At 56.4% G+C, this 24,138-nt stretch overlaps 2 protein-coding genes and 5 non-coding genes across 8 annotated transcripts in view; 1 reads left to right on the top strand and 6 right to left on the bottom strand.

The window, feature by feature from the left end:
- Positions 1–3,079, top strand: part of HECTD4 (HECT domain E3 ubiquitin protein ligase 4) — a 61,212-nt gene extending 58,133 nt beyond the window's left edge. The window contains exons 72-77 of the mRNA XM_078381822.1: positions 169–272; positions 645–866; positions 1,060–1,226; positions 1,898–2,093; positions 2,314–2,536; positions 2,839–3,079. Coding sequence (XP_078237948.1) covers positions 169–272; positions 645–866; positions 1,060–1,226; positions 1,898–2,093; positions 2,314–2,536; positions 2,839–2,975 — 1,049 coding nt within the window. The 3' untranslated portion in view covers positions 2,976–3,079. The remainder of the gene's footprint in view (positions 1–168; positions 273–644; positions 867–1,059; positions 1,227–1,897; positions 2,094–2,313; positions 2,537–2,838) is intronic.
- Positions 3,080–6,717: 3,638 nt separating this feature from the next.
- TRAFD1 (TRAF-type zinc finger domain containing 1) lies at positions 6,718–14,653 on the bottom strand. 2 transcript variants are annotated; one of them, XM_072983279.2, is made up of 13 exons: positions 14,549–14,653; positions 13,591–13,666; positions 12,876–12,947; positions 11,826–11,961; positions 11,661–11,714; positions 10,441–10,846; positions 9,929–10,183; positions 9,429–9,496; positions 8,798–9,019; positions 8,562–8,697; positions 7,874–8,177; positions 7,331–7,388; positions 6,718–6,898 (listed from the first exon to the last, which is right to left on the bottom strand). In XM_072983279.2, exons 3-13 carry the CDS (start codon positions 12,926–12,928, stop codon positions 6,854–6,856), a joined length of 1,737 nt encoding a protein of 578 aa, XP_072839380.2. In that variant the 5' UTR covers positions 12,929–12,947; positions 13,591–13,666; positions 14,549–14,653; the 3' UTR covers positions 6,718–6,853. The 2 variants fall into 2 exon arrangements, with proteins under 2 accessions (XP_072839380.2, XP_078237949.1); XM_078381823.1 differs by lacking the exon at positions 14,549–14,653 and having other exon boundaries at positions 13,591–13,851.
- A 1,897-nt stretch (positions 14,654–16,550) lies between these two features.
- Positions 16,551–16,714, bottom strand: LOC140702757 (U1 spliceosomal RNA). The gene has a single exon (XR_012082008.1). It is a non-coding gene; the product is annotated as a U1 spliceosomal RNA (small nuclear RNA).
- A 1,239-nt stretch (positions 16,715–17,953) lies between these two features.
- On the bottom strand, positions 17,954–18,119 carry LOC140702751 (U1 spliceosomal RNA). Its single transcript, XR_012082002.2, has one exon. It is a non-coding gene; the product is annotated as a U1 spliceosomal RNA (small nuclear RNA).
- Positions 18,120–19,357: 1,238 nt separating this feature from the next.
- On the bottom strand, positions 19,358–19,521 carry LOC140702750 (U1 spliceosomal RNA). Its single transcript, XR_012082001.1, has one exon. It is a non-coding gene; the product is annotated as a U1 spliceosomal RNA (small nuclear RNA).
- Positions 19,522–21,313: 1,792 nt separating this feature from the next.
- Positions 21,314–21,477, bottom strand: LOC140702748 (U1 spliceosomal RNA). Its single transcript, XR_012081999.1, has one exon. It is a non-coding gene; the product is annotated as a U1 spliceosomal RNA (small nuclear RNA).
- A 1,400-nt stretch (positions 21,478–22,877) lies between these two features.
- Positions 22,878–23,041, bottom strand: LOC140702747 (U1 spliceosomal RNA). Its single transcript, XR_012081998.1, has one exon. It is a non-coding gene; the product is annotated as a U1 spliceosomal RNA (small nuclear RNA).
- Between the last annotated feature and the right edge of the window lie 1,097 nt (positions 23,042–24,138).

The following is a 24,138-nucleotide window of genomic DNA, read 5'->3' as shown; positions in this document are numbered from 1 at the left end:
TTTCTCCCAAGACTCAGGACGGCGGGGGGGGGGGAATGTGCACAGCTAGTTCCGAAATAAACGCTGTAGAGTTAGTTCCTCTCATATTCAAGACACAGTCGCACAGATTGTGTTCAAATAGCCGGACTCCTTGTGTCGTTGTCACCCCCCCCCCATTTCTTCCTACAGGCGGTTCTTTCCGCCACTTTCTGTGGCAAGCCTGCAAAGAGCTGCAGAGTTCGCTGCTCTCCCTCCTCTTGCTCTGCCCCAGCTCGGCTGTCAATAAGAACAAGGTGAGTCCCAGGAGGGCCAGTCCTTCAGCTGGAAGCGGAGGAGCCCTGGGGAGGGGGGGGGGGGTCTCTGGGGTCTCTGCTGGGGAGTGGCTTCTGCAGGGTGCCGGAACCGTTGCTGGTTGCCGCCCGGCCGTGGGGTGGAGTGGGAGGGCGAGAGAGGCCACGAGGCAGGGCCACAGCTGGAAATCACACACCCCTGCGTGCACCCCCGGTTCTTTTTTCTGAACACCTTTGAGTGACTTTTGGCAGGAAGGGGGAGGGGCCCTGCAGGTTTAGCCAGAAAAAAGGGGAGGGAAGAGAAGCTCCTGGCGGACGGTCCTGCTTGGAGGCTCACCGGTTCCTCCTCCTCTTCCTCCTCCTCCTCTTCCTCAGGGCAAGTACATCCTGACCCCCAGCCCCATCACCTACGGGGAGGAGCAGCTGCTGCACTTTCTGGGGCAGCTTCTGGGCATCGCCATCCGGGCGGACGTCCCCCTCCCCCTGGACCTCCTCCCCTCCTTCTGGAAGACCTTGGTGGGAGAGCCGCTGGATCCGGACCTCGACCTCCAAGAGGCCGACGTCTTGACCTACAACCACATCAAGAAGTTTGAAAATGTAAGTCGTCTTCAGGGGCGCCGCCTCCGCCCGCCCTTCCCTCGCCCTGGCCCTCAGGCTGGACCGCAGGCGGTGGTGGGAAAGGGCCGGCCTCCTCTCTCCCGGCCCCCACCCGGAGGCTCTCGGTGGCCAAGGAAGGGTGGCCGTTCCCCCCCCCAAGCTCATCAGGGGCTCCCTGGCGTTGTCTCCCCAGCTCCACGACGAGACGGAGCTGGAGGCCCTGTGCGCGGAGATCGCCTCCCAGCACCTGGCCATGGAGAGCCCCGACTGCCCCAGCAAGCCCAGCTGCAAGTTCACCTACCTGACCATGACGGGCGAGGAGGTGGAGCTCTGCCCCCGAGGCCGGCACATCCCTGTCGCGTGAGTGGATCGGGCCCTGGGGAGCAGGGCGGGGGGGCGGGGAACGCTAGCCCTAACCATCCTCTTCTCTGGGCTTTTTTTTTGCTGTATTTATTTATTTATTTGTTTGATTTATTTATTTATTTATTTGATTGATTGATTGATTGATTGATATATATTTGATTTGATTTGATTTATACCCCGCCTACCTGGCCCACCGGACCACTCTAGGTGGCTATTTTGAGTCTCCCACCTGTGCCTCCCTTTTAACTCAGCCACACTGCCTTTTTGTTGCGACGGCCCATGGATAAACCTATACCATAAAAAGTATAGGGTTCCCCCATCAAGCCCTCGTAGACATGAATCCTGTCCTTTGTTCCTGCAAATGCACGCCCAGCCGGGCGAGCGTGTGGCAAATCGCTGCGGATTCAGAACTCGAACCCCGGGATGGCTCGTCACTGTTCCCGTCTTGTGCCTGGCGTGCAGCGATCGATACAGGCGCCAAGCATGGAAGTAGAGGCCGTTCACACCAGCAAGAGATATGCCGCTCGGTTTATCCGGGTGGATTCTGGCCACGGGGCATGAGCTGAAAAGCAGGCGGAAGAGCTGGGGGGGGAGATAGGTTGGAGGAGTGGGAGAGGAGCCCCCGAAGCCCCTCCCGAGCTGACTTTTTCTCGCTTGCTTTCTTGCAGGTGGGAGAACAAGGACGTTTACGCCACCGCCATCCGGAACCTGAGATTACGGGAGCTGCAGAATCCCGAGTGTGTGACGGCCGTGAGGGCTGGCCTGGGCTCCATCATCCCCCTGCAGCTTCTGACCCTCTTGACCCCCCTCGAGATGGAGCTGAGGACCTGCGGCCTCCCGTACATCAACCTGGAGTTCCTCAAGGTAGGCCCGTCTGTATTCCAGCTGGGGGGGGGGGGTTGGGGGGGGAGGAGGAGAGCCAAGCTGGAAGCCTCCTCTGGAGGGAGGGAGGGTCCCCTGGCGGCCCACCCTGGGCGTGAGGGGTCCCCACGGGCTACGCTTGAGGGGCTTGTGCGGTCCTGGGGTTGTGACCCGATGCTGTGGGTGAGGGCTTCCTCTCCCTTCTCTCCCCCTGCCCGGGTAGGCGCACACCATGTACCAGGTGGGGCTGATGGAGACGGACCAGCACATCGAGTTTTTCTGGGGGGCCCTGGAGATGTTCACGCAGGAGGAGCTGTGCCGATTCATCAAGTTCGCCTGCAACCAGGAGCGCATCCCCTTCACCTGCCCCTGCCGAGATGGCGGGCCGGACACGGCCCACGTCCCTCCGTACCCCATGAAAATCGCACCTCCGGACGGCACAGCAGGTAACGTCGCAGGAGGGGAGCCCCACGGGCGGAGGGGGCCGCCGCCTCGAGGGGCCTCTTTGGGGTGGGTGCGGAAAGGGAGAGGGGAGGTCCAAGAGGCCGCGGGTCCCCAGACTGTACCGGGGGGGGGGACGCGATCACGTTCCTGTTCTGAAGTTAGCTGCCGGGGGGCTCCGTTTCCCATCCTGCTCCCGAATTCCTTTGGGATGGAAGGTTCAAATTTCCAGAGCAAAAGGAGAGAAGATAAGCCTCTCTCTCTCTTTCTCTCTGTGTTTCCGCTTCTTCCCTCTGATGCTCCGCAGGTGCCCCCGATTCGCGTTACATCCGCGTGGAGACCTGCATGTTCATGATCAAGCTCCCCCAGTACTCCTCCCTCGAGATCATGCTGGAGAAGCTGCGGTATGCCATCCATTACCGCGAGGACCCCCTCAGCGGCTGAACCGCCACGCCCCCCACCCCCACTGTTACCAAGCCAGGGACACTTTTGGGGAGGCCCCTCCGAGCGCTGCCCCCCCATTCTGCCAAAAAGCTGCCCCCGCCCCCCCCCAAAAAGACCTCCCAGTGACGACAAGGACGAGAAGGCGGGAGAGCTGCGGGGCCGAGTTCCTCCCTCCGAACCTTTTGGCTTTGGCCGCCACGGCCGGAGGGCGTCCGCCGTCCCCTCTCGGGAGGCCTCCCCTGCCAGGCGGGCCGTCTCGGCTGCCTTGTTTGTGAACCCTTTGCCGCCGGGAGCTCAGAACAGAGACGGAAAAGAGCCTCGAATCTTGAGATCCTGCCCTTTCTTTCGTGACGAGGGGAGCGGAAGAGGGCTTTCGGGAAGAGGCTGGGGGTGCAGAAAAGAAAGAAGGGTGGGTGGGTGGGTGTGCGCAGCTGCCACCTCTTTCTGTCCGCCCGGGTGCCACAGGACATGGGAGGCAGCGCGTGGGAGCCTCTGGGGTTGAGGGCGGCCTTTTGGGGGGGGGGGACGGGGAGCGGGTCGCATCATGACATTCGAGGGGGACGCCTTGGGTGGGAGGGAAGCTCTCCTCCGTCCCCACGCCCAGAGAGCTTGTAAGTGGAAGGCACAAAGACGTTGGGGTTCCCTCGCCCGGGTGTCCCAAAGGGTCGGTTCTTGGGGACCGCCCCCGGCGAGCGCCCTGCCCTGAAACAGCACCCCCCCCCACTACTTCCGGCCAGCCTTCCTTCCACAGCCCTGTCCCTGTTCTGGTCCCCAGAGGCAACTGCTCAGAGATGCTCCTTAACAAGGGTTATATAGGGAAAGGAGGGGAGATCTCTCATGCTGGAGGAGGGGGCTTTCTCCTGCCTCCCCCCTCCCTCTCCTTCTCTCTCCCCACCTTGGTAGGACCTGCTTTGGCCCTCCCTCGGGTTGCCTCCCTTTTGCCTCCCTTGGGCTTCGGAGGGAACCTGTGCCAGGCCCCCGAAACCCGAGGGACGCCGGGCCAGGGCAGGGCGGAGCAGGCTGGCCCTGCGCCCAAGGGACCGTTTCCCCCCCCCAAACCCAAGCACGCACATTTCCCCCTTCCCTGCCCCCTCCCGGGTGGCTGCCAAGGGTGTTGCAAACACTGAGCACGGGTTGGGGGCTGCCCTCCAACCCAGGACTTGCTTGCCCAAAGGGCCTCAGTGGGGTGGGGGTAGGGGTTGGGGGGGGCTCTCCTGCTTGGCTTGGTGCTATGTCTGGGTTTTAAGTGCCAGTTATCAGGCTTCTGGCCTGCCTTCCACAGACCTCGCTGCACGCATTTTTTTCCAAGGAGGGGTCGCCGGACGCTGGTGGGAGACAGTTGCATTGATAGCGTGTATATATATATATATTATATATATATATATATATACATACATATATGTAGAAAAACGGGTGAATACTGGTACCTGTGGGTTCCGTGGTGTGTGGGTGGAAGAGGAGGTGGGCGGGGGAGCTCATTCTTCGGGTTTCGAGACGCCCCCCGGGACCACAAGGAGGGCAAAGGAGGCGCCCGCCACGGACTCCCCTTGGGCCCCGGGCTGAGACGAAGGCCGCCCGCAGAGTTTCCCAGCACCCGAGATAAACCGGCCACGCGGGTGGATGATGGGGGGGTTGGTGCACCCGCAGAGGCCCTTCGGGGCCCCCCCGCCTCGCTCGACGAACAAAATTCGGGAACCCTTCGAGGTTTTCTCCGAAGGGGGACTTCTCGTTCAAATACCTCACAGGCCTTTCTGCGGCCACGTGGCCCGCGGCGAACACGAAGGGAAGCCGCCGCGCTTTCAGAAAGACTTTTCGGGCGGCGGCCGCAGAGCCTCGCAACGCCTCGGCTGAGAAGCGCGTGTGCATCAAGTGACTTGCTGTATATTTATTCCACTTATTTATCGTTGCATTTAAGAAATCAAAAGTTGTTCTCTTCTGTGGTGTTTACACCCCCCCCCCGGTGTCAATGGAGCTCCTTCCCCCCCCCACTGCCACTTTCTTTTGTTTTGTTTTGAATGTTTTGTGTCAAAACCTCCTACGCCCTTCATCTGCACAAGGGATACCTTTAGAAGAGCCAGCAGCGAGGGGGCAGGCACGGCGAAGGAGGATGATGATGATGCTGCTACGTGAGGACTGACGGGAATTTGGCCTGGGTCTACTCAACGGGTCAGGTGGCCCGTTGGTCCCAGCGCTGCCCGCCGGCGGAGGTGCTGCGTTTTCCCTCCCACGTTTTCACTTGAATCTTTTGTTCCGAATGTAGACGCAGTCAGGCCGAGGCTGGGGGGGTGGGTGGCGGTCCTGGCCTCTCCCCCCCCCCCCCTTGAGCGCCTGGCTTTCTTATTTATTTATTCCACATGATTATCCACCCGGTTTAAGTGCTCTTGCCCTCAAACCTCCGGGCAAAAGGGAATTCTTCGCTCCCGGACGCTTGGCTGGGAAGCGGAAAAAAAACCCGCCGGCTTTTCCAGGCTCCACTCACCTTAAAAAGCGGGGGAACCGCTCGAGAGGAAGAAGGGCAGGCGGCCGCCTGCTTGCATTGGGATCAGTTTAATGCACTGTATTTTTTTTTGTTTAATTTGTATTTACTTAATTGCAAAGGTGTAAATATTTTGTACAGAAAAACACAAGGGTGAGCCGAGGGTCTGCCCTGCCCGCGGGGAGGGAGCCCAGCCGCCCCCCCCCCCGGTGTGTGTGTGTGTTTTGTTTGCCACGGCTTTTGTTAATTTATTCTTCCACTCCTCCCTCGGCCCACACGCTCACGCTCCGCCCCCTTGGAAGCCACCCTGCAAGATGGATCTCCACTTGTTTTTAAGAACTCTTTGGCTTTTCTTGTATTTAATAAAGGCTTACTTTTGGTGGAAGTGTCCTTAAAACCGCTTTGTTCCTAGTCTGATGTCCGGGGGGGGGGGCGGCTTCCAGTGGTCACAAACGTCCCATCCACCCACCCCCCTTTCCTGCGCTGCCAGATTTGTGGCTTCTGGGCACTCTTGGATCAAGCAGTTGATGGTTCTGCGCCACCCCCAAACTGTTTCCTGACTTGGGGGGGGGGTTTGTTGCTTTTGCCTTTTCTTCTGAGGGTGGCCCCAGCCAGGGAGCACCCCCCCGTCTCTCACGAGCTCCCCCTCATCCAAAGCATCGGACCATTTTTTTTGTCCGGGAAGCAGACGCCGGACGGTGCCATCTCTGGAGCATCTGGCCAGTTGTGCCCTGCAAGGCGGGCTTGTCAAATGTTGATTCCACAGGGGGAGCTCTCTTAATCCGGCTTTTTTATGGGAAGTGGCAGGCACCCCAAACTGCGGTCCTACAAGCAGGAGCAGCACTAACTCAAGATAGCTGACCAGAAAATACAAAGTTTATTACAAGAAATTTAAAACAGTCTTTAGTACAGAAGAGTTGGCGCAGAGAGGAAGCCCAGAGAGAGACAGACAGACAGAGAGAAGCCCGGCCCTGGGCAGGCAGAAGATCCCCGCCATCCGAGAAGCTGGCGTGCGTCACCCTCATATGGCTGTCTTAGCCAACGCTGCTGGCTCTTCAGGCGTCGCCAGGGTTGGGCGCGCCCACATGGCCTCGATCCAGAAGACGCCAAGGCCCAGCACGCGAAGCAGAACATCGAAAAGAGCTCAAACCTGGCCTACGTGCAGCTAGCCAAGAGGGCGGAGAGCCGTGTCCCCACCCACCTCAACGCCTCCGTCCCCAGAGCAAGACGACGCTGTGCGTCCAGAAAAGTGGCCCCACCAAAGGCCCCGCTGCCTCTCTGGCCTGCAGCTGTGACCCGTGGGACCGCCGTGGCCAGGTGGAAAGGAGCCACACCGTGTATGGCCGTGGGCTTGGGGGAAATGGAGGGCGCCCGCCCGGCCTCGGAAGGCCCTTCCCCTTCTTTACTCGTCGTCGGGAGAGTCCGCTTCGGCCAGCCAAGGTTTAGCCTGTGAAAGAGAGGGGCAGGGAATCAAGGCGGAGGACAACGTTCAGCAGCTCCCGACCACGGCTGCGCTCGGCTGCGCTAAAGCTACGCTCCAGGAAGAGCCAAGTCCACGGCACGGCAGCCCACCAAAAGAACGGGACATCCTGTTTGGCGGACATTGGACAGGGTGGAGGGGCCATCGGGAGAGACCTCACCCCCCCCTCCCCGGGGCTCAACTAGACAGGAGTCAGCATATTTGAGAGAGGCGGGACACCCTCTTTCTTTCTGATTTGGAGAACCAGAAGTTGGCCAAATCAAGTACATCGGCACAACTCAACGAAAAGCCTCTTTCATGCCCTTAAAACTCTCTTTAAATGGCAGACGCTGAGCAGAGGGTCTGAAAAGGGAAAAGCAAAGCTTTGGAGACGACTCAGAGGCACCGCCGGGCCCGTACCTTGGGAAGGTTGTGACGGGCGGCTCTGGCGGGGCTGTGGCTTCGTTCCGACCTCGGGCTGGAGGAGAGAAAGGAGGGAGGGAGACAGTGAGGGGCGGCTCGGAGCGTTTCCAGGAGGCAGCCCCACCCTCCACCCACGCAACTCGTCACCGAGGGACATCCAACCCATCTATGAATCCCATTTTTAAAGCAGCAAGAAGCCGCTCAGAGTGTCCAAGGAAGAAACGACGCAGCCCCGTGACAAAACGTTCCAGCTTTCCACCCCGACCCTTGGCACTTAATGGCTGTCTGACCTTGTCTTCTGCCGCCCTCCCCGAGCGGCCCAGCCCTCCCCCTAAGGAAGGCTCTCCGAGACCTTCCGCAAACGTCCATTCTCAGGTGCAAGGGTGGGAAATGATGCCATAGGGAGAGGAGGCCGCTCCCCCCCACACACACACACAGAGGTGGCAGGTAAAGAGGGGGTTCTCCTCTCCCCCCCCGGGGTCTCTGATGCACTGCAAGGGAAGATCAGGCACAGCCAGGGGAACTCCGGGGGACACCTACCCAGGCCGAAGGGGAGCAGTCCCCGGGAAGCTTGGCCGATAGCCGGGCTGGGAAGAGCGTCGGGGGGCGGCAGCGACGGGGGGTGGTCCCCTCGGGCCCCGACTCGGGATCCGTGCCCCCAGGTTCTTCGCCTTCCCCGCCACAGAGGGCCCCACGTTGTTCTCTCTCCGACTGTCACCGCCAAGGGAGGCCGGCTGCGTGACCCGGGCGGCCCCCAAACTGCCCACCCGGGGGGGGCTGCCTTCGGCCGGCGGTGGGGGCTTTGGCCGCCTGAACTCCTCCAGGTACTGAGGGGAGATTTCCCCTAAAATGGAAAATAAAAGATAGGGAAGTAGAGGGAGGAGAGAAGCCATCGGAAGCCACAGAGCCCACCTCTGGCAGCCTGCCGCACGGAAGGCAGCAGGGAGAACTGGCGGCTGGGGGTCCTCTCTCGCCGCAAGAGAGCCTCCCCCCCCGGCCACTGCCAGAAGGGGCCCCATCCGGCCGTGACAGGCAGCCGATCCCAAGGCTGTGGACTCGGGACGGGCAGCCTCCGGGGACACCCATTCTCTTGAAGAAAAGGGTTTGCACCCGGATCCCTGGTCCCTTCCCCTAAAAGGGGTTTCCCCCCCAGATAAACCAGAGGTGGGTCTCTGCCCACATCCAGTTGTTTCAGGGAGTGGGGTGGCCCTGAAAACAAGGGCTGCACCTTGATGCCGGCGGCGTCTTTGGGGCAGGTCGGTCGAGTCGGTCTTCTCCGGAATCTCCGCCGGGCGCGGGGTCCCTGGCTGCGGCAGATCCCTTCCCCTCGAGGGGGCGGTGGCCGGGCGCAAATCGCACTGGTCCTGGCGGGAGGACGAGGAGAGAGGGAATTGCCAGCCCCCATGGCAACCCGAGGAGGCCAGGCGGCTTTTCCCCACCGCCCCCCACTGCCGCACTCCCTACCTGGTGGTGGAAAAGGATCTCCTCTTCCAGCTGGACCCCGCAGAATTCGCAAGGGAGCATGAGGCTGCCGGGGGCCTCGGCCCGGAGGGGGAACGCCTCCATGGCGCCCGAGGGCCGCCCGCTCTGGAATTGCTCCCACAGGTCCCGGAACCGCTCCGACTGGGAGGCCACGGAGCCCCGTTTGCTGAAGGAAGCCAAAGCGCTGCTGGGGTTGCAGCCCGTCTGGTCGATGGGGAAGGGAAGCAAGGGGCGGTCAGTTCCCTCCCTGGAAGGGCTTCATGCAGGGGGGCAGTGCCCCACCGCAGAAGCCGCCGGTCCAGGTGCTGGTCTACAGCCAGCCTGCCTGCCCCTCTTTCTAGGAGCGCCACCTGGATCCACCCCAGGGCAGAAAGGCAGAAAAGATGCCTCCTGGAAGTCCTCAGAACATAGCCCTTGGGTTGATTACTGGAGTGGAACCTCCCCCATCATCCTTTCTCCTCTGGCTGAGTGTAATGGGCATTGTAGTCCAACAGCGGGATTCACAAACCCCACCCCTCCTCCCGAATTTGGCAGGAGAGCAGCCCGCAGCCCCTCCTCCCTTCCTCAGGTCCCCCCCACCTTCTCAAGGAAACACAGAGCGACGGGACACAACCTGGTGAAGGATCAGATCTTCCTCCGAGTACAGCTCCTCACAGAATTCACACGGCAACCGAGTCTCATCTGTGGGGCAGAAGGAGATAAAAACACACAGCTCATCCTGGGGACGATGGAACCACGGCTTTGCTTGACTTCCCACACGGCAAAGGAAGCGCGGGCCCCTCCCAGGGTCTTCCCACCCATCCCCGCAAAGACGTTTCTATCGGGGCTGAAGACGGGCAACGTCTGTGGGAAATGATTTTGAAACTAAATCTTCTGCCCTGATTCCTCGGGGCTCAAGCCTTGAAGAGCCACCAGAAACTCTTCTCCCCTTTGTTGCGACGGCGCTTGGCCCCACGAGGTCTCTTCCAGACCTTCGTCAAGCACACCTCTTTTCTCCAACAAGCCAAGACGGGTGACTTCACAACAGAGGCCAAGGCTGAAGAACACCTGGTTGGTGAGGCGGGGGAAGAGGAAGGCCCCGACCAAGCCAAGAAGGGTGACCGACGGCCTTACGTGTGGGCTTGGGGGGAGCGCCCGACGGCAGCACATCCCGGGAGAAGACACTCGCGTCGTCGGCCTCCACACAGCGGTCGGAGGAGGTTCTCGTCTCTGTGGGGTAGAGGCTCTTCCAGAAGTCCCCCGAGGCCTCTGCTGCACACTCCTCCCGGGAGCGGCTCTCCTGTTGCAAGCTGAGGGCCAACAGGTAATCCAGGTGGCAATCCAGATCGCCCCCAAAGGGCGAGGGAGCAGCCGTCTTTTCCAGCGGGGCTTCCAGGAACAAAACACAAAACATTAGGCACTGGCTCGTTCTTAAGTTATTCCAGCAAAAACACTTTCGTTCTCCTTTTGGCTTTGGAACTCAACTTCATCCTCGGCGCGCTCCCCGCCCGCCCTGAACTAAAAAGCCGTTTGTTAGAGATTGCGTGGTACGCTGCTCCCTCCAGCTCTGCTTGAGTTTTCTCTGAGCTTCCCCCTCAACCATGTTTTGCGAAAACTCGACTCTGCAGCCTGAAAGACGCAGTTACCTTGATTCCGATCGGGCCAAGATGGAACGATGTTCCTCCGGCTGAACTCCCTGGGCAGCCGGTCCCCCGCGAGACAGTTGTACAGCCTGCCCTCTGGAAACGGGTTCCTCTTTGGCAGGAACCCCACGGGGTCCTCTGGATGGAAGAAGCGTCTGATGGTCTCAATGTTCTGCAGGTCCACCTCTGAGTTCAAACGGGGCTTGGTCTCGGCCACCCTCGCTTCCTCGGCCTTTTCCCCGCAGTCCTCGGGGTGCGTCTTCAGGTCTCGCACCAGCACGTGGTGGCTGCACCGGGGGCACCGCTCCGTCCGAGAGCCGCAGTAGTCCTCGTGATCCTGGAGCTTGTTGAAGGCCAGCTCGATGTCGCAGTGCTGGCAGGCCACCGTCCGCAGGGGGCACTCCGCAGCCTGGGATGAGAGAGAGCAAAGCAGGGCAGTTCGGTTCGGTCCTCTGAGCTGCTTGGCCAGGAAAGGCAGAGGCCGTAAGACTGGGAGGGATCTGGAGATTTCATGCTCGGAAGCCGACCTATCCACCCTCTCTCTCAGAAATGGGGGCTGCAGATTCCCCTAGGTAGGACCCTAGAAGAGAGGGGCGTCTGCAGCGGTGTGAGTTCCAGCAACGCTTTACTAATGTCACAGAATCAGAGCCAGGAAAAAGCCAGCTTTTCAACAGGAACACAGCTCAGCACATGCGGCGAAAGAAACAGGGCGGGCCCACACCCTGCAGTCCCAACCCCTCGGGCAGGAGCGTCGGGGGACACTCACACAATCCTCCTGTGGGCGACGCCACCCTTCCCGTGGTGTTAGAACGAGTCCGGGCATCTACTGCAACAAAGCCTACCAAGGAGTCCTCTCTTGCTACAGAACAGCCCGTTCCTCCTTACAGGCCTGTTTTGAAAGGAACCGTGTGTGGCTGCCCCCTAACTCGGTACCAGCGCCTGTGCTTCACACACCAAAGTTTTGGTCTCTCTCCCCCATTGACCCTCAGCCAACGCCAAAGGGCTCCCCTCGCAGCTCCTGTTTCCCCTCCCTCCCTCCTGGACTGGGTCATTGGCTCTATTTCTGTCTGCAAAAGGTCACCAGCCGGGCGGAGGAGAGCATGACTCACTCACTCACACACACACACACACCAGAGCGGTGCAAGTGGCTGCCATGCCAGGAACACCTTGCCCGCCCTCCCGTCATCACAAAGGAAAGGCCAGCCCACGAGAAGCTTGCTCACCTCGTGTTCCTGCAGGCACCCCTTGTCCATCTTCACGCCGCATTTGCAGAACACCTTAGGAGGGAAATGCAAAACTCAAACCCAGGAGGAGGTGGGAGCAGGCCCTCTCGCTGACCAAGAGAAGGCACGCTCGTTGGGAGGGAGAGGGGCCGCGCACGCACTCACCGGCGTGTGCTCCTGCTCTCGGTGGTTTCTCATTTCCGATTTGGGGAACGACTCCTTGCAGACGGGACACACCCCGATGTTTCGGCTGCAGTGGATCTCGTGGATGGTGAAGTTTGCCGCGGGGATCTCCTTTTTGCTGTAAACAACAACAACGACAACAACACCGTGTGGTGCTTGAAAGAGACCCAACTCGCCAGCTCGGACACAGGTTGAGAATTCGACTTTCGGGGGCTGTCAATCCTAACCGCATCGAGTGAGGGGGTTTCCCCCTCACTCAACTCAAGGGGACTGACAGAAAAACAGCCTGTTGGGAGATGGGGTTTACCTGGGATGCCCACCATCCTCCACCTGCTCTGTTTTGTACTCCGGGAGCACCTGGAGGATGGCACAGTCTCCACCTCTGCAGAATTCTTTGGGGCTCACACACACACACACAGCAGTCTACAAGGCATGGAACTATAACTCGTAGGTAGAAGCTGGATCAGCCCCTCCAGGCAGACCAGAAACACACCTTGCCCTCAAAACACATCACAAATAAGCCTCACCCTGAAATTCAGCACGCACGTGATATAAACTGAGCGGCGAGAGAAAACCAACGTTACCAGTCCCGGCAGAATGATACAAAACTCAAGAAGCTTGGCTTTGATGAAAAGCAGCCAAAACAGAAGGGCCAAGATTAACTCGACCCCACCCGCTAGATTACAAAAGAGAGCACGGCCACCTCACCAAAAGACAACTTTTGACGGACTCTGCCAACTTATTATCCATCGCAATAGCTTTCGTGACTCGCATTCCTGTATGGCTTTGTTTTTTTGACGAGTGTGTAGCTGCTTAGAGCACCACGTTTTTAGCAAGAAAGCAGAATCCTGGAGCACGAGAAGCACACTGTGATAAAGACAGGTTGGCCCCTTTTGGGCTCTAACCCGCGGCAGCCTTTTTTCCAATTAGCACGCAAATCGGTCCTGCCGCACAGACATATAGACTGGGAGACCACAGGATTCAGGCAGACGGGAGGCGCCTCCCAGCCACTCGGGTTCACCTCTTTCTTACCAGTTGCTGCACAGCTGGGTTTCACATCCCTCTTCAGCCACTGCGGCCATCATCGCCCGGCTATTCTGGGAGCTGGAAAGGAAGGGGAGGGGAGGGAGGTCACTTTCGGTTTTTGTTTCCCCGGCCTGCTTACTCATTCCCCTCCTACACAGACTCCCTCTGCCCGGCAGCTCCCCCGCCATCCGCCGGCTGGGCTTCCTGCTTGCTTGCAGCGTTCAGGTATCAGCTGCAAGAGGATAATTGCACGGAAAGCCATTCAATCTCCCTCAAGTCCACGGATCCGAGGACAAAGTAACAAACCCACACAGCTGAGAGCCCTCGCGGTTGCTTGGCAATGTTAGGCGTGCATGTGGAGTCGGGAGGAAAAGGATGACATTTCAGGGGGGGGGGGGGAGAAAGACCTGCCTTTTCAGTGCATGTCTCCCTCTCTCTCCCCCTCCTCTCTCAACAGGAGCGTAAAGATACCATTTTAAAAAACACCTAGCCCAGTGTCGTGAGCTTTGCAGAATTGAATCTGAGCTTGAATAAGCCACCAGGCTGACTACAATTCCCAGAATCCCCCAGGCCAGCGGGGCTAGCGTCCCAAGTTACACAAAGCGTGTGTCCTCAAACCGGCCCAGCCCCACAAGACAGAACGCCATCTCCTGCTCAGTTAAAGAGGGTGTCACAGACGGAAAAAAACAGCGACACAGAAAGGAATTCTCCAGCTGCTCACCTCGTACAAACTTAGAAAGAAGAGCTGTACAGAAAGAAGCGCTTGGCTGGAAGCTACCGGATCTGGTCCCCAGGCTCTAGAAATCAAACCTGGAGGAAGTAGGAATGGAACTTTACAGTATTCTCTTCGAGGCTTTGTTTAGAGCTCAGAAAAGTTCGTTTCAACTCGAAGACAACAAGTCCCCTAATTCTCTGGCCGATGTGGCTGAAGGTTCTGGCAGCTGTTGTCAAAAACCATGGATTTTCGAGGCCGAGTTTGCTCCTTGTGAAGATACGGAGAATACAATTAGTGCCAAACTCCCTGGTCATAGGACACCACTGGTTTCTTCGGGTCAAACTCCGGAAAGGCTAACCACAGGGAGACCTGGGTTCAAATCCCTCCTCTCCACGCCCTAGAGTGGATCCTGGAGGAGCTTCACACCCTCCCTCCCTCCTTCCTTCTTGGGGCTGTTGTGTTGAGCAAGAGGAGGGTCGGTGGGACCCAGTCTTGAGTCCCCCCTGGAGGAAGGAGGCGACTCCGAGGGGCAACGGAGGGGGCTTCTTTCCCCCTCGGCCTTCTCCGCTCCCCTCCCACAAAAGCCCCCCCTTTCCTTCCCTCCCCCAAGGCTGACCCCCCCTTCCTTTCCCTTCGAGGCGGGGAAGGGGGCTCCTTCAGGGCTCGGCCTACCTCACGGGGGGGGGGGAGGAGAGGCGAGAGGAGGGGAGGGAGGAAGACTTGGGTTCAAATCTCTCCTCTGCACCACGAAGTCCACACCCAAGAGATGTGGGGGATGGGGAAGGCGAAGGGAGGGAGGCGACCCCCCCCTGAAGGCCGCCCTGGTTGCCCCCGTGGGGGGGAGGCGAAGGGGCGCCCCCGGGTCGCCTTTCGGGGGAATGGGGTGGGACCCAGACCAGGAGAGGGAAGGACGGGCAGGGAGGGTCCCCCCCCATCAAAAAAACGAAAAAACCCCTCAGCTCACCCTCCCCGCCGCTCGTCTCCAGCAGACCCGACCCGACCGGTCGCTTCCCCTTCGCCTTCTCTGCCCGGACCAAACTAGGACCCCGCAACCGAACCGGCGCTTCCGAACTCGCCCTCCGCCTCGCCATTGGACGCCGCGCCCTTCCAACACGACCCGCCGGCCCGCCCCCTGCCCGGAGGCGCCTCCCGATTGGCCCCGGAAGGCGTCCAACAACTCCTCACTCGCTTCCTTTTCCTCCTCGCCCCCGCCCCCTGCCCCACCATTGGTCCTTGCCGGGGAGCGTATTAGCATACGACAAGCTCGGCCCCGCCCCGGCGCCTCCCGGGCCCCGCCCCCTCGCCGGCCGAGCCTAGAAAGACCGCCCCCGCCTGGCTGTGCAGGAGGCCGAGGTCTGGCAGGCCCTCTGTGCATGGGCAGAGGGCCCTTTTACAGTTCAGCGGGCGCCCGGGGGGGGGGGGGGGGAGGAAAAACGGCTTTCTTCTCCCACTGGAGAAGCCACTTTTCCGGACTGCCTCTTGGCAGCCACCTGATGCTGGAGGCTGTACTCCCCCCAAAATTAAATCCCCCCCCAGCTCTGCTCCTATCAGAAGAGGGGGGGGTTCCCCTGCTCTGTCCCTCTGACCCTTTTCTACCCCTTCGGCTTTTATCAAGGATGAGGTCAACCCCCTCCCTCCTCCACGGCCACCCGACGGCCGTCTCAGGCACAGGATCCCGAAACATCGGCTTTCGGGCACTGCCAGGCGCCTCCCGTCCTTTTCGGAGGAGAAAGGCCGGGGGGGAAAGTATTTCAAATAAAAAAACAATTGAATCCACTGAGCAACCCTGTCCCTGTATACAGTACGGAGGGCGGACACACACAAACACACACACAAACACCCCTCTCTCCCTCCGGGACTACATTGCACAGCAAAAGGCGCATCTCGAATACTACAGAGGTGGCGGTCTTGAGAAAACTGCAGGGAAGGCATCGCAAAAGCTTGACGGACGACTTCAACGGACAGACAGCTCAGAGGTAAAAGCCGGCCTCTGGCTGTGGAGCTTGAAGCTGGGAGTTCGATTCCCACCTCCCACTCCAGGACAGACTCCTAGAATCATGAAGCTGGAAGGGGGCCTCGAAGGCCATCAAGTCCAACCCCCCTGCTCAGTCTAGGAACCCAAATCAAAGCAGATCTGAGAAAGAGGGTGGCCGAGTTTTCTCTTGGGAGGCCTCCAGCGCTGGAGCGCTCAACACGTCCTGAGGTCATGGGCTCCATTGTCGTACTACTCCAACAGTTAAGACATTTTCCCGGATATTAAGCCTAAATCTGGCTTTCTGTAGCTGGAACCCATTTTTGCACATCCTGCACTCTAGGGTGATCAAGAACAAAAAGATCCTGCCCCCTCCTCTGTGGGGCAGCCTTTCAAGTCTCTGAAAAGTGCTATCAAATCCCCCCTCGGTCTTCTTTTCTCAACGCTAATTCACCCTGACCTCCAAAGGAGTCAATATTCGAAGCATGCTTCATCCTGAACAGAGACTTTTATCCAGTCATTTACAAATAATAATAATTATACCCACAGAAAAAGGTAGTTGTAAAAACCCTGTGGTTCTGTCCCACCACGCAGTGGCTTCCCTCTTAATTCCCAATCTGGTTTTCCAGACTCACCCCCCCCCCCAAGATCACGGTTGGAAGATGTGGTGGCAGTTTTAGGGAAAGGATCCCCAAAACTGTAAGATGGAAAAGAGAATCAGTTTAATAAGATTGATAAGATTGGGACACCCGATTGTGGTTGATCTTTACCCTTTACCCACCCACCCACCCCCACTCGCTGCTTCCTCACATTGGTAAGGCCACAGTTACCCATACAGGAAATGTCCTCATTTGGTTTGCTAACATCCTCCCCTCCCACTCACCCACCCCCTTTCTACTCTTGGGAGGACCCAACCCCAACATGCTACATCTCCATTCCCCAAAGAAAAGGAAATGATTAATGAAAGGTTTCTCTGTCTTTGCACCGGAAGGGCCAGGGGAAAGCGCGAACGCAGTCCCCCACTACCACAAATTATGCAGTCGAGTTTCCCGCATTTGGGGAAATCGCAGGGGTCAGCACACCCGGAGTGCAATGGATGAGCCTCACCCTGGGAAAACCACCTTCGTGATCATGGTATCTCCCCTGCCAGGTAAGTATGAGTTGGAGGGGCCGCCCTGCCTCCTGCCCACTCCCGCCCCCTCCCACCCAAATTACGGCGACCCCCGGACGCCCCTCCCGCTCAGGCCAGGGCTGCACAGCCCCTGTCCCACCAGAGGCCGAGAGAGCTCCTCATGGTTTTGGGGTGCCCCAGAGGACCCCCCAGAAGGGGCCCGGGTGTTCCTCCCACAATCCTCCAGCGCGCAGGCATTAGAATGCCCGCCTGCCTCTTCCTGCTTGCGTCACCCGGACGGCTTCTCTATTGGAGCTGCAAGGCAGGAAGGCGGAGCTTGCTTTTCTTCTTTCCGCCTTCCTCTCTTGCAGAGATTCGGATGGGCCTCCCACCCCCTTCCCCCTCCCTCCTCCAAGGGGTCAGGCGGCACCAGCCCCAGCTGCCCTGAACATCATCCCCTCAGTCCACTGCCCTCTGTGCCTTTTCCATAACAAAGAAAACACTTTCTGGTGTTATTTGGCTTTCTCACTGCCCGACCTCTGATGCGCTTCCCACTCTTTATCTCCAGAAGGAAGAGAAAGAGCAGCCCACAGTCGGCAGGAAACTCCATCCGTGCCAAGAACTCATCCCCGCAGAAATAACTCCTTTCTGGAAGGCTGTGCTTAACATACATTAATTAAGCGATCCTTCACATACTACGTAAATGAACATGGTTTTCACGACCGTTTCATGCACAGCTAATAAACATTCTCTCCCCTACAGAAATGAGGGGCTTCAGCAGAACTTGCTAACTTCAGGGTGTTACTTATTGTCATGACGTTTATGCAATGAGCTTTTTGGAAATCTGCAACCTGTGTCAATAATCATCTCCTGGGCATCCCATTTCGCTCTGACTCTGCCCCATAACCAGGTCCAAGGAGCATAAATACACAGGGCTGAAGATATTGCATGTTTCACTTTGAAAGAAGCAGATTATAAATTAGAAAACCTCCATGTTTTTTAGTCCTAACTGGTGCCATAAGACTCTTGCTTCATACACGAAAGCAGCCTGAAACAGCTCTTATTTCTATGAGTTTGCAAAGCACAGAACCCCTTAGGTACATTTTTGGTACCAAACGATTAGACAGGGGGACGTTTCTGCAGAAATATAATTCAGCACCCACCTAAAAGGGGCTCCCGGAATGTCTCCAGCAGGTGCTGGGTGATAGAAGAGGAAAGGGAACTGCCAGAAATGGGAATGAAAGAGGAAGACACAAGGAAAAGGAACTTTCTCTGTCTTTGCACGGGAAGGATCAGGGCGCGAACGCAGTCCCCCACTACCACAAATTATGCAGTCGAGTTTCCCGCATTTGGGGAAATCGCAGGGGTCAGCACACCCGGAGTGCAATGGATGAGCCTCACCCTGGGAAAACCACCTTCGTGATCATGGTATCTCCCCTGCCAGGTAAGTATGAGTTGGAGGGGCCGCCCTGCCTCCTGCCCACCCCCGCCCCCTCCCACCCAAGGTAGGGCGACCCCCGGCCGCCCCTCCCGCTCAGGCCGGGGCTGCACAGCCCCAGCCCCGCCAGAGGCCGAGAGGGCTCCTCGGGGATTTGGGGTGCCCCAGAGGACCCCCCAGAAGGGGCCAGGGGGTTTCCTCCCACAATCCTCCAGCGCGCAGGCATTAGAATGCCCGCCTGCCTCTTCCTGCTTGCGTCACCCGGACGGCTTCTCTATTGGAGCTGCAAGGCAGGAAGGCGGAGCTTGGTTTTCTTCTTTCCGCCTTCCTCTCTTGCAGAGATTCGGATGGGCCTCCCACCCCCTTCCCCCTCCCTCCTCCAAGGGGTCAGGCGGCACCAGCCCCAGCTGCCCTGAACATCATCCCCTCCGTCCACTGCCCTGTGTGCCTTTTCCATAACAAAGAAAACACTTTCTGGTGTTATTTGGCTTTCTCACTGCCCGACCTCCGATGCGCTTCCCACTCTTTATCTCCAGAAGGAAGAGAAAGAGCAGCCCACAGCCCGCAGGAAACTCCATCCGTGCCAAGCACTCCTCCCGGCAGAAATAACTCCTTTCTGGAAGGCTGGGCTGAGCAAAGGCCAGAAATCTTAACATACAGTAATTAAGCGATCCTTCACATACTACGTAAATGAACATGGTTTTCACGACCGTTTCATGCACAGCTAATAAACATTCTCCTCCCTACAGAAATGAGGGGCTTCAGCAGAACTTGCTAACTTCAGGATGTTACTTATTGTCATGACGTTTATGCAACGAGCTTTTTGGAAATCTGCAACCAGTGTCAATTATCATCTCCTGGGCATCCCATTTCGCCCCGACTCTGACCAATAACAAGGTCCAATGAGCATAAATAGACAGGGCTGAAGATATTGCATGTTTCACTTTGAAGGAAGCAGATTGTAAATCAGAAAATCTCAATACTCTTGCTTGCTACACGGAAGCAGCCTCAAACAGCTCTAATTTCTATGAGTTTGCAAAGCACAGAACCCCTTAGGTACATTTTTGGTACCACCCGATTAGACAGGGGGACGTTTCTGCAGAAATATAATTCAGCACCCACCTAAAAGGGGCTCCAGGAATGTCACCAGCAGGTGCTGGGTGATAGAAGAGGAACAGGAACTGCCAGAAATGGGAATGAAAGAGGAAGACGCAAGGAAAAGGAACTTTCTCTGTCTTTGCACCGGAAGGACCAGGGGAAAGCGCGAACGCAGTCCCCCACTACCACAAATTATGCAGTCGAGTTTCCCGCATTTGGGGAAATCGCAGGGGTCAGCACACCCGGAGTGCAATGGATGAGCCTCACCCTGGGAAAACCACCTTCGTGATCATGGTATCTCCCCTGCCAGGTAAGTATGAGTTGGAGGGGCCGCCCTGCCTCCTGCCCACTCCCGCCCCCTCCCACCCAAGATACGGCGACCCCCGGCCACCCCTCCCGCTCAGGCCAGGGCTGCGCAGCCCCAGCCCCGCCAGAGGCCGAGAGGGCTCCTCGGGCTTTTGGGGTGCCCCAGAGGACCCCCCAGAAGGGGCCCGGGTGTTCCTCCCACAATCCTCCAGCGCGCAGGCATTAGAATGCCCGCCTGCCTCTTCCTGCTTGCGTCACCCGGACGCCTTCTCTATTGGAGCTGCAAGGCAGGAAGGCGGAGTCTCTTTCTGTTCTCCTTCTGCGGAGAAGTTAGCTGGTGGCTCCAGCAACTCTCTACAGATGACAGCTTTATTATCCTTTTTTTATTTATATATATTTAAAAAACACACAGCTGTTTTGGGCTTTAGTTTGCTATCTTGTAAACCAGTGCCTAGTGTAATTTGCACCATAAATTTTTGACTTATTTGCAGGGGAAAAGAACAGGGAAATGTTAAGCAGCAGTTTCCGCCACTGGCTCCATGTCTATTACTACAGGAATAAATCCTCTCCTCCCCCCCAATTGTAGTAGAAATACTTCAGCAAAGCCGAAAAAAAAAAAACAGACCAAAAACCACTTATGCAGACCTGAAATACTGTCAAGAATTAAACAATGACTGATTTACCAACAGTGACTATTATTCTCTAAAGTCATTATTGTTCTGCCAAGTAGACCCTGCAGAACAACCCTCCTTTCACTGAACCTCACAAGGACACTCAAAGGACAGTTAAAGCAACAGGGATCCAGACGGTTTGTCTTTACGATTTAGAGCAGATTTCAAAATCTGCAGCAGGAGAATCCAAGGAGTTTCATCATTCACAATTATAAGAGTCTGTTGGAAAATTACTGAAATGGCCAAAAAAAAGGGGGGGGAGGGAGGAGGGGATGATCAACCTTTCAACTCAGATAACTACAGGGAGAGCAGGAATGCAGCCTCCCCACTAAAAATTATTCAGTCTGATTTCCAACCAATGTGGTCGGGGCGATTATAAACTGAGATAATCTTCTGTCTGCATCTTTCCCTCTTTTTGTGATCTTTCAAATGCTCTCTGACGTGTCCGTGCATGCACTCACTCACACTCACACACACTGAACATGTTCAAAGAGGCTTCACGAGATGTATATATGCAGTCTGCAACCCATACTTTGTCATTAAGATGCTGTCTAGGTTTCCTCCCAAGAAGCAGGCGTCTTTTAATTTCGTGGCTGCTGTCACCATCTGCAATGATCAGGGAGCCCAAGAACGTAAAATCTGTCTCTGCCTTCTTTATAATTCTCTCATTTCTACTCTTTCCACCCCAGGGAAGTGTCTGAAATGCCGCCCCCTCCTTTACAGCTGCTTGCTTTAACTCCTTACACCTGAACACCAAAAGGGCAGGACCACCAAAACCCCAACAAGAACAGGGATAAGTAACTTTCTGCATCTCTTGATCTCTGCAAAAGCTTCACCAAATGTATTCTTGGAGGCCCACCTTTTTTAAAGGACAGGGAAAGTTTGCAATTGACAGTTCCTAAAAACCCTCAAATCCATTACAACACATTCTAAGCTAAGATCTGTGACACCCACAGAATGGAGTGGAATTACATTCTCTGCAGAGACCAACAGAAAACAAACCATCACTTATCCACTTATTCCCTCAGCTAATAAAAACAAGAAAGAACAACTTCCCCCAAAATTCCAAAAATGATGTGGACACAAATAAGAAGAACTGTGTATAACTTTCTCTGTCTTTGCACCGGAAGGGCCAGGGGAAAGCGCGAACGCAGTCCCCCACTACCACAAATTATGCAGTCGAGTTTCCCGCATTTGGGGAAATCGCAGGGGTCAGCACACCCGGAGTGCAATGGATGAGCCTCACCCTGGGAAAACCACCTTCGTGATCATGGTATCTCCCCTGCCAGGTAAGTATGAGTTGGAGGGGCCGCCCTGCCTCCTGCCCACTCCCGCCCCCTCCCACCCAAGATACGGCGACCCCCGGCCGCCCCTCCCGCTCAGGCCAGGGCTGCTCAGCCCCAGCCCCGCCAGAGGCCGAGAGGGCTCCTCGGGGTTTTGGGGTGCCCCAGAGGACCCTCCAGAAGGGGCCCGGGTGTTCCTCCCACAATCCTCCAGCGCGCAGGCATTAGAATGCCCGCCTGCCTCTTCCTGCTTGCGTCACCCGGACGGCTTCTCTATTGGAGCTGCAAGGCAGGAAGGCGGAGCTTGGTTTTCTTCTTTCCGCCTTCCTCTCTTGCAGAGATTCGGATGGGCCTCCCACCCCCTTCCCCCTCCCTCCTCCAAGGGGTCAGGCGGCACCAGCCCCAGCCGCCCTGAACACCATCCCCTCAGTCCACTGCCCTCTGTGCCTTTTCCATAACAGACAAAACACTTTCTGGTGTTATTTGGCTTTCTCACTGTCCGACCTCTGATGCGCTTCCCACTCTTTATCTCCAGAAGGAAGAGCAGCCCATAGTCTGCAGGAAACTCCATCCATGCCAAGCACTCCTCCCGGCAGAAATAACTCCTTTCTGGAAGGCTGGGCTGAGCAAAGGCCAGAAATCTTAACATACATTAATTAAGCGATCCTTCACATACTACGTAAATGAACATGGTTTTCACAACCGTTTCATGCACAGCTAATGAACATTCTCTCCCCTACAGAAATGACACTCTACCCCATAACCAGGTCCAAGGAGCATAAAGACACAGGGCTGAAGATATTGCATGTTTCACTTCGAAGGAAGCAGATTGTAAATGAGAAAATCTCAATACTTTTTAGTCCTAACTGGTGCCATAAGACTCTTGCTTGCTACACGGAAGCAGCCTCAAACAGCTCTAATTTCTATCAGTTTGCAAAGCACAGAACCCCTTAGGTACATTTTTGGTACCAACCTATTAGACACGGGGACATTTCTGCAGAAATATAATTCAGCACCCACCTAAAAGGGGGGACATTTCTGCAGAAATATAATTCAGCACCCACCTAAAAGGGGGGACATTTCTGCAGAAATATAATTCAGCACCCACCTAAAAGGGGGGACATTTCTGCAGAAATATAATTCAGCACCCACCTAAAAGGGGGGACATTTCTGCAGAAATATAATTCAGCACCCACCTAAAAGGGGGGACATTTCTGCAGAAATATAATTCAGCACCCACCTAAAAGGGGGGACATTTCTGCAGAAATATAATTCAGCACCCACCTAAAAGGGGCTCCGGGAATGTCTCCAGCAGGTGCTGGGTGATAGAACAGGAAAGGGAACGGCCAGAAATGGGAATGAAAGAGGAAGACACAAGGAAAAGGAACTTTCTCTGTCTTTGCACCGGAAGGGCCAGGGGAAAGCGCGAACGCAGTCCCCCACTACCACAAATTATGCAGTCGAGTTTCCCGCATTTGGGGAAATCGCAGGGGTCAGCACACCCGGAGTGCAATGGATGAGCCTCACCCTGGGAAAACCACCTTCGTGATCATGGTATCTCCCCTGCCAGGTAAGTATGAGTTGGAGGGGCCGCCCTGCCTCCTGCCCACTCCCGCCCCCTCCCACCCAAATTACAGCGACCCCCGGCCGCCCCTCCCGCTCAGGCCAGGGCTGCGCAGCCCCAGCCCCGCCAGAGGCCGAGAGGGCTCCTCGGGGTTTCGGGGTGCCCCAGAGGACCCCCCCAGAAGGGCCCCGGGTGTTCCTCCCACAATCCTCCAGCGCACAGGCATTAGAATGCCCGCCTGCCTCTTCCTGCTTGCGTCACCCGGACGGCTTCTCTATTGGAGCTGCAAGGCAGGAAGGCGGAGTCTCTTTCTGTTCTCCTTCTAAAGAGAAGTTAGCTGGTGGCTCCAGCAACTCTCTACAGATGACAGCTTTATTATCCTTTTTTTATTTATATATATTTAAAAAACACACAGCTGTTTTGGGCTTTAGTTTGCTATCTTGTAAACCAGTGCCTAGTGTAATTTGCACCATAAATTTTTGACTTATTTGCAGGGGAAAAGAACAGGGAAATGTTAAGCAGCAGTTTCCGCCACTGGCTCCATGTCTATTACTACAGGAATAAATCCTCTCCTCCCCCCCAATTGTAGTAGAAATACTTCAGCAAAGCCGAAAAAAAAAAAAAAACAGACCAAAAACCACTTATGCAGACCTGAAATACTGTCAAGAATTAAACAATGACTGATTTACCAACAGTGACTATTATTCTCTAAAGTCATTATTGTTCTGCCAAGTAGACCCTGCAGAACAACCCTCCTTTCACTGAACCTCACAAGGACACTCAAAGGACAGTTAAAGCAACAGGGATCCAGACGGTTTGTCTTTACGATTTAGAGCAGATTTCAAAATCTGCAGCAGGAGAATCCAAGGAGTTTCATCATTCACAATTATAAGAGTCTGTTGGAAAATTATTGAAATGGCCAAAAAAAAGGGGGGGGAGGGAGGAGGGGATGATCAACCTTTCAACTCAGATAATTACAGGGAGAGCAGGAATGCAGCCTCCCCACTAAAAATTATTCAGTCTGATTTCCAACCAATGTGGTTGGGGCGATTACAAATTGAGATAATCTTCTGTCTGCATCTTTCCCTCTTTTTGGGATCTTTGAAATGCT

Source organism: Pogona vitticeps, chromosome 14, assembly GCF_051106095.1.
Source record: "Pogona vitticeps strain Pit_001003342236 chromosome 14, PviZW2.1, whole genome shotgun sequence".
NCBI lineage: Eukaryota > Metazoa > Chordata > Lepidosauria > Squamata > Agamidae > Pogona > Pogona vitticeps.
This window is presented reverse-complemented; position numbering and strand designations above follow the sequence as displayed.

Bases quoted from the DNA above. Each gene is read 5' to 3' on its own strand.
- TRAFD1 (XM_072983279.2), bottom strand. From the start codon at position 12,928: ATGATGGCCGCAGTGGCTGAAGAGGGATGTGAAACCCAGCTGTGCAGC. The intron at 10,847-11,660 runs GTGAGCAAGCTT...CTCTCATCCCAG, and splicing joins GGTGCCTGCAGGAACACGAG to GCTGCGGAGTGCCCCCTGCG. The intron at 8,698-8,797 runs GTAGGGAGTGCG...TCCTCCCGCCAG, and splicing joins AGATCCTTTTCCACCACCAG to GACCAGTGCGATTTGCGCCC.